General features: G+C 38.4%; 1 protein-coding gene across 1 annotated transcript in view; it reads right to left on the bottom strand.

The window, feature by feature from the left end:
* The window catches only part of LOC106515226 (uncharacterized), a 10,791-nt gene extending 2,626 nt beyond the window's left edge, over window positions 1–8,165 (bottom strand). The window contains exons 1-12 of the mRNA XM_014004909.1: window positions 8,132–8,165; window positions 7,241–7,300; window positions 6,423–6,592; window positions 5,977–6,052; window positions 5,332–5,494; window positions 2,241–2,597; window positions 1,434–1,715; window positions 1,328–1,351; window positions 1,027–1,119; window positions 902–932; window positions 721–770; window positions 519–553 (exon numbers count right to left, since the gene is read on the bottom strand). Of these exons, the coding sequence (XP_013860363.1) occupies window positions 519–553; window positions 721–770; window positions 902–932; window positions 1,027–1,119; window positions 1,328–1,351; window positions 1,434–1,715; window positions 2,241–2,597; window positions 5,332–5,494; window positions 5,977–6,000 (1,059 nt within the window). The 5' untranslated portion in view covers window positions 6,001–6,052; window positions 6,423–6,592; window positions 7,241–7,300; window positions 8,132–8,165. The remainder of the gene's footprint in view (window positions 1–518; window positions 554–720; window positions 771–901; window positions 933–1,026; window positions 1,120–1,327; window positions 1,352–1,433; window positions 1,716–2,240; window positions 2,598–5,331; window positions 5,495–5,976; window positions 6,053–6,422; window positions 6,593–7,240; window positions 7,301–8,131) is intronic.
* Window positions 8,166–8,251: the final 86 nt, after the last annotated feature.

The following is an 8,251-nucleotide window of genomic DNA, read 5'->3' as shown; positions in this document are numbered from 1 at the left end:
ATTTGTGTACAAGCTGTTTAGATTGTCAAAAAGCCTGTGTTTTTAGAGATTTTAACAAAGTTTGTGTACTCAGACCAGTAATATTTGGGGTCACAAGTTTTGCCATGGATATTTTGTGGGTCAGAAGATAAAAAGTTTGGGAACAACTGATATAGATGGTATTTAAACCCTTGGCTTTGTGTTGTATTTGTTTTCAGTGACTCCACTGTGATCTGCCATGAAGCTGGGAATCAAACCACCAACCCTCCGTTTCATGAATCCTAAAACCTCAAAAGCAAAATGTCAGACTGGGAAAAGACAAGCTTTGTGATGAAGTGAAACTAAAGAGCTGGCCACAGCTTCACACAACAACTAAACCTCTAAAGTACAGGAGGAAAAAGGATTTTTTAAAAAATCTATAGCTTTTATAATAAGACTTGTCGACTGTCAATAATGTTTTAAGTTTTGTGTTGTTCAGTTTTTCAAGTTTATGTCTTTATGTCCTTCAACAGGAGATGTCTGTGTTGGAGAACATTTACCTGGGGAGTTAAGCTTATCGGTCTGAGCGTGAGGTCTGCAAAATAAAAACACACAACAAATCAGCTACACAACCAAACAGTCTTGTTACTGTGACATCAAATAGATTTTTTAGTTCCTATAGAAAAATCAGGATTGAAGATTATAGAATAAAACAAGCAACAAATATAAAAGAGGAAATGAGATTGTGAAAAAAGAAGTCACCAATAACGTGATCCTGAGTGTGACGCTGAGTCCAGAACTGAGCTTCCTCCCTGGAACACAACAACATTTATTGCAACACTAAATTATGTATTTTAATTCCACACAGTGGTGCACAATATATTCACAACATTCTACAAGTTATTAGTGCTGTTTAAAGACACTGTAGCATTACACAAAATACCTTCTCTTCTTTTCTTCAGCTGCTGCTTTTACTTTAAAGAAGTAAAAAAATGGAGAAGCAATAATCAGTTTCATGAAAAGAAGTATAGTGTTTGAGAAACCATAAGGAATTAAGAGTGAATATACCTTTCCTTTTTGCCACTACAACCACCAAAACCAGTGAGAAGAGGAACAAAAGTGCAGCAGAGATTGAGCCAAGTAAAAGAGGCCAGTCTACACCTGACATACACACATTATCAGACACAAAAATAACTGAAAGATGCAAAGAATACATTCAAACCTAATGTAAATCACATTCAAAGATTATTTGCTAAGAATTTCATATCAATACATTCAAATTCATCTCCTGAGATCATCTGCTAACACACGGATAAACAAACAAAAATGCCTTTAGATGCACAACAATAACGGCGCACTGCAGGCCTACCTTGTGATGCAGGAGTAGAGGTTCCTGCAAGATGCAACAAAGAACCAGTTACAAACACAAACTCAGGCAACATCAGCAACACTTCAGCATTCTGAGTTTTTTTTACCTCTGGTTACAGCCAGAGGGACGCTTCGCTCAGACGTCCTCCACAACATCCCCAGCTGGACTGTGTACTGACACTGGTACAAGGCCACCGGAGAGTCCTGGACTGGCACAGGGAATGTGGCTTGATGCTGGATGTTTCTGACCCGGCGGGACTCGACAGGAAGTTCATAATTCTCCAGGTAGAGCGAGAACGTCGCGCCGGGGTAGGCAGGAGAGCCGGTGCAGAGCAGACTCCACACATCTGTCTGCTGCTGGAGAACAAGGGAGGGCACCGGAAGCACGTCTGAGAGGACGAGCAGACAAACATAAACTGCATTTACTCACTAAGCTGCAGCTGGATGAGCATTTGGACACTAATTAGGCTCAAACACAACAGGTTAGTAAGAGGGTGGTTCAAAAAGAGCATTTTAGAGCATTTGATTCTCTCATAAGTAAAGATGGGCAGAGGTTCACCACTCTGGAAAAACCGTCTAAAAATAGTGGAAGTATTTCAGATTAACCTGAAAGGACAGAATACTTTGAATATCCCATCAAAGTGTAAAATATCAAAAGATTTTAAGAGCCTGAAGAAATCTGAGTTCAAAGGACGAGGATCTCATTCAGCACTACATCAAAAAACAGTCATAAAATTCCAAATTATCTTTTATTTTCATAAAAATGGGTCAAACATTTGATGTTTATCAGGTTGCATTGTTAATAAAAATTGGTTTTAAAGGGTTTAATTATTGCTTTTTTAAATTTACGTTCTATATGTTCCACCTTTGTTGATAAAAGTGAATAAAATCTAAAAACTTATGAGCATTCTTACTTGTAACAGTAATTTTAACCACATTGCTGTCAGATGAATTGACCAGTTTTGTCCTTTTGTTGATCTGATAGATGCAGGAGTACTCCCCCTCCTCTCGTTGACCAACAGGCCCCACGGTGAAGAACCCCGGCTGCGGTTCAGAGTTTGACGCCTGACCTGCCTGAAGCTGAGAGATCATAGAGCTCGTCTGGCCAAAGGTCCTCCGCAGAAGGAAGGTGGGTGGGCTGCTGGACTGGGACAGAGGGTCTGGGACGGTGCAGTGGAAGCGGATCATGTCCCCMCGTTTTATACCAGAGGACGGCTCCACCGACAAGTTAGGAGGGGGCAACAGGGGGAGGCTGGGGGTCGTGCCTTCAGCTACAAAAAGGTGGAGAACAGAATGTGTTTTGTGAGAATTCACACTGTTTCCTCTTTTTAAACAATAAGTATCATTCAGGACAATTCAGCTGTTGGTTTTTACCTTTATTTTTAAATGTTTGTTTGGAGTTTTTTTTAAGCAATAAGCAAGATTTATTTTAAACAGTCTAACAGTTTTGTCTTCTTTTCACCACTTTTTCTTTTTTGTATCAATATGATGTTTCAGCAAATTTTTGCTTTTAGTTACGTTTTTGGCTAATTTTAGCTTTTATTGACATATTTTTTAGTTTTAGTGTTTTGTCTACATGATTGCATAATTTGGTGGGACTGATCTAGTTTTGCTAATTTCAACTTTTGAGCATTTTAACTTCTAACTTTTGCAAATTGTACATATATGATTTTGCCAATTTCAGCTTTTACTTACAAAGTGACAAATTGAGCTTTTAGTTGCGTTTTTGATCTTTTTAGCTCCTTTGGGAATTTTAGCTCTTGGTTAAAGTTGTGCTAATTCTAGCTTGCTAATTTTACCTTTCACCTACAAATGAGTTATTTTAGCTTTCTGGGATTTTCCCCCTCTTTTTTACCTTTTAGCCACAAATTTTCAAATCTTTAGCTTTTTTCAAGTATTTTGCTTGTTTGAATGTTTGTTCTGCTTGTTTTAATTTTCACAATTCAGTTTTAGATACTTGAACAAATTTCAGCAGCAGCATTCTGCGCTCAAACGTAAATTCTAGGGGTGCAACGATACAGAAAATTCACGATTCGTTTCGATTCGATACTTTAGTCTTACGTTTCGATATTTTTTCGATGCGAAATTTCCATGCCCCTTTTAACTTGTAGTGTGTTTAAATTAAGTATGAACATTTGTTTAACCTCAAGAGTATTGTTTTTAAATTAAATGTTGCTGAAACAGCAAGTTTCTCAGTGGATTGGCACTCAAAAATGCAGCCTAGGTGGAGTAGTCGAACACAGATCCACTGATCCTTCAACACAGAGCATCTTTAGAAGACAAGTTGATGAAGTAAATTTTAAAAATCTGTATTGTTCGATACAAGTGTGTATTGAACCTAAAGCACTGTTCGATACGGTTCGATACAGATACATGTATTGTTGCACCCCTAGTAAATTCCTTTTACTTGTTTCATTTTTTGAACCTACTTACACATAATTAAGTTCAATCAAAAATAATGCTGTCAAACATCATTTTCCAAGTTTATAACCAAACTTCCTCTTCCAGCAGCGGACGTAAGATCATGTGGGTTTTGGTGGTTGTGTGTGTGTGTGTGTGTGTGTGTGCGTGTGTGTGTGTGTGTTAGTAATGGCTGCTCAGAAGCAGTGCACAGTGTGGGTGAGAGTAAAAAGCCTGCTGAGARCCTTTCATCAAGCTAATTAATGAAAGTATTTACTTCTAATAAGAGACACGCTCCGACACCACGCAGCAGCACTAATGAAAAAAACAGTGTGTGGGTACGGGTCGATCTGAAGTTCTCAGAGGGGTGGAGCTGTTGATTCGCAGTGAAACGCAGGCGTGTGTGTGTGTGTGTGTGTGTGTGCATGTGTGTGTCTGTGCATGTTTACAGCAGAGAGCTCAAGGACGTTTACTGTTGTTTGTAAAAGTGAATCAACAGAAGAAACATAGAGGCCTCAAAATACCAGAAATTCCTGCCGAACCAAACAGAGTTGAAAAAGTTCTTCTTTTCCGGGACACAGAAATGCTCCTTTAAATCTGTGTTTGCAGATTCTAACTTTAGATTTTCACCATCAGGAAGCCCCCATTTAAACTATGAATATGAGAAGGTTCATATTTGGCTTAGGCCTGTTCTACCAGTGGGCAAAAATGGTGCAGTTTCTGCCATTAAACGTTCCCAGACATATACTGGGGGCTTTTTTCTTTTTGAAAACCAGGAGACGATTTCATACAGTTCTTGCTTTCAGCTTGTCACCCTTACAGAAAATAAAAAATGCCAAAAGGTTTTTAAGGAATTTCAGGGACGACTGTTAGGGGGAGATAAAGGCAAAAAAGCATCAACATTTGCAGTCATATAGATCAGTGTTTTCTAAAGTTGGGGTCGGGACCCAAAGTGGGGTCCCGAAACATCAAGGTGGGRTCCTGAAAAGATTTTCTGACCACATTTTTGCCTTAGTTGTTACAAAGGAGTGAGGTTAGTATATTTAAAATGGATAAATGTGGTATAAAAATATTGTTACTATGCCCATGTTTTGTTGACCTGATGCAAATGTTTATCATACAAAAATAACTGTGGGCACAGGCCTCTGCNGTGTGTGTGTGTGTGTGTGTGTGTGTGTGTGTGTGTGTGTGTGTGTGTGTGTGTGCGTCAGTGGGTGTGTGTGGTTTCTAGATGAAGTTCAGGATGTCACTACTGCCACACACCCACAGAGCGGAGGACAACAAGAGACCACAGAGAGCACCTGCACTCAGAAGTTAGTTGGAGGTTAGAGTGGAGCGGATGGGAGTGTTTATTATTTCTCACCACATGTAGAATCACTACTTGCTGCAGATTTAAATCAACCGTCTGAACGCTTTTGTTCACTTAATTTAGAAAATATAAATCAGCAGCTTTAAACCCTTTTTCACCATTATGTGGAATCTAAACTGGGTCAACAGTAATTTTGTGCAGAATAAGGAACACATTTGTTTTGCAGGAGCAGAGATTTATTTTTYGCACACAAAAAGACAAAATGGGAGTTTTTCACTGTTTTTAGTGCAGCTCACCTCCTTGAAGCTCCAGTTGTAAATAAGGACTGAACGCGCTGTAATGTCCTCCCTGGTTCTTGTACAAACAGCAGAAAAGTTTAGGCTGGTCTGAACCTCCGTGCTCCACCCTGACAGTGAACTGAACCTCCTCAGCAGCAGACTGTGGCACCTGGGAGTTCACCTCAATGAAATGAGAAGAAAAAGAGCAAATAAAACCTGGCAGATGAAGGCRAAACAAAACATACAATCATACATATAACCAGATCTGTTACAAAAGGACAACTGATATTACCAACTTTTAAAAACTGTTACGGCCAGASGTCTTTCTTCTATGTTTATACTAAAGCATGGAATGACATTCCTCAAAACATAAAGTCCATTTCAAAACTACAGCCCTTTAAGAAGAATCTTTTCTGCCATCTGCTGGACACTTTTTGTTGCGCTCATATTTAGACGTCCTATTTTGCAAATGCTGCCTTCCTGAAATTTGGTATGCTTGTTTGTCTTTGTGTCTGGTGTATAATGATGTGATTGTGATGCTGTAATTCTGAGTGTTTTATGTGCTGCAGAACAGGAACCTGCTGTAAAACAGCAATTATGCTGAGTCAGGCTTGATTTTTAGTAATCTTTTCCTGTTGAATCAATAAAAAAAACTTTACTTACTTTCTCTTTGTTGCGATACAACATGAACTCAACCCCACGACCCCCGGGGGCTCGGCAGACCAGGACCACTGTGTCTCTTGAGGTGGAAGAGATAAACAGGGTGGGTGTTGGAAGGGAGGGAGAGGGGGTCGAGGCTGAAAGTCTATCTATAAAATTAAAAAAGGCAAAAATGTATTTTAAGCCAGCTGCAGCAAAAAACCCTCAGCTTATTTTGTTTTGTAATAAATAAAATGATGTCGGCTAACTAAAAACTAAAAAACTCAGCCCTGAAAGAATGCAGTTTTATTTTTTAAATCATTCACATGCTTTTTTGATATTAAACAGTAGATATATTATGCTATTTTATCTAACAATCAAAACCAAAGAAATAATGTTGTGAACAAAAATCAGGACAAAACTTCTATTTTTAATTAAGATTGTCTGATAATCTTTCATAAAATGCTTACCCAAATGTGAAGAAGTGAGAATAAAGGCATAAAACCAGAGTGATCCGACACAAACAACCTGCATCCTGGACACGAACAGAAGCGTAATTAAAGCTCCAAACACACGTCTGTCCTCTGTCTTCCTCTCTCCGTGTTTTCTTAATGCTGCTGACATCCTCTTGAAGGCAGAGCTGAGGGGGAAGTCAAACCTGTAAGCTCACTTCCTTTTTAGGACATCATTGGTCAGATGTGTGGTGTGCTGAACTTAAAAATAAAAATTTAAAAAGCAGTCAACAATGTTTACCACAAAGGTTTTRTTTGACATGATGATAGAAGTGTGCTCATCCATTTCTCTAGAATAAAAAAAAACAAGTGATGCAGATTTTTTCTTGTTTTTCAGTTATTGTGCATTGAGCTACTGAAACAGTTGCTGCTAAAGTCGTGTGAATTGTGAAGTCACCACCCATCAGTCCACACCAGATCCCTGACTTGTCTCACACTTTGGTCACATGACTCTTTTTGGCCTGTAAAGTAACAAAATTTCCAGTTTCCTTATTTTGCTAACTTATATTTATCTCAGATGTGTTATTCCTTTGTGTCTGAGAACCTCTTATAATATCTGTACATCATCTACATCTTCCATTTCAAATAAACACATGAACATTTATTTAATTTTAATTTTATTTAATTACGTTTTAGTTTTGATATGTTTTTTTGTTGATTGTATTGATGTGTTTCGTTTTTGTATGTTTGGCCCCAGTAAGAGTAGTCAGAGACTAATGGGGACCTGTAAATAAATAAATAAATATCACTTCAGTGGTTTCTTTCTTAAAGCTCACCTGTCGACTCAGAGTCCTGATCAGACAGAAGCTGCTTGAATAATGTGGAAAATGTTTTACCTTGTGAGGACAGGAGGAGAGAACAGACAATGAATTTGATTAAACAAGATGTTCACAAAATAATCTAAAAAGCATCTGAGCCTTTACACTCGTTAATTTACTTAAAGGAGTTTTCAGTCTGAAAAAGGACATCGACGAGGACTGCGCAGGAAGGCAAGGGCCAGGCTAGATGTTTGTTAAAGAAAAGAGAAATTAAAAACATTAAATCCATATCAGATCTGATTAATTTATATCTGTGTGTACTTTTATTATCTGATTCAGACATCTAATTCAGTAAAACCATGACATCATCCCATGTGTGGCAGGGAAAACAAAAGGTGACAATGAGCCAAACAACCCACAGGAAGATTGTGTGTGTGTGTGTGTGTGTGTTTGTGTGTGTGTGTGTGNGAATTAGTCTAACAATGTACACAAATGGTCAGACATTAGTATCCAAATGAAGATGTTGATCTCCTGCTTTATTGAGGGAAAAAAAGTTTTTATTTCTTGAAAAACACTTTTTTTTAATTAGAGGTCTTTCTTTCTTGAAGGACTGCCTGTCATCATACATTTTATTCAGTAGTTTCAATCTAAAATTATCTTGTGCTGAGAAGGCAGGTTGTAGCCTTTTTGCTCAAACTCTGGGAATTATTTTGCACACATTCTCATGTGACAGCTTGCTCATTGCGTGTGTTGAGGATGACTCAAAGATACTACCACACCTAATTTTAGCTCATTATCTGCAAAACTGACTGCATATACCTATATATGTGCTTGGCTGTGGCGGCCATCTCGAATTAGGCTGACTCCAAAAGTTTATCAGTTGTAGATAGATGTTCATGTAATGCTTACTTTCCGAGAGTTTCCAAACAATCCATCCAGTGGTTCAAGAGAAACCTGACGCGCATGCGCAGTACCGCTCAAATCACCTGTGATTTTTTTTCTCTCTCAGGTTCCCTAATTATTGCTGGT

Source organism: Austrofundulus limnaeus, unplaced genomic scaffold (genome assembly GCF_001266775.1).
Source record: "Austrofundulus limnaeus strain Quisiro unplaced genomic scaffold, Austrofundulus_limnaeus-1.0 Scaffold27, whole genome shotgun sequence".
Lineage (NCBI taxonomy): Eukaryota > Metazoa > Chordata > Actinopteri > Cyprinodontiformes > Rivulidae > Austrofundulus > Austrofundulus limnaeus.
The sequence above is the reverse complement of the archived record's forward strand: the minus strand, read 5'-3'. Positions and strand labels throughout refer to the sequence as shown.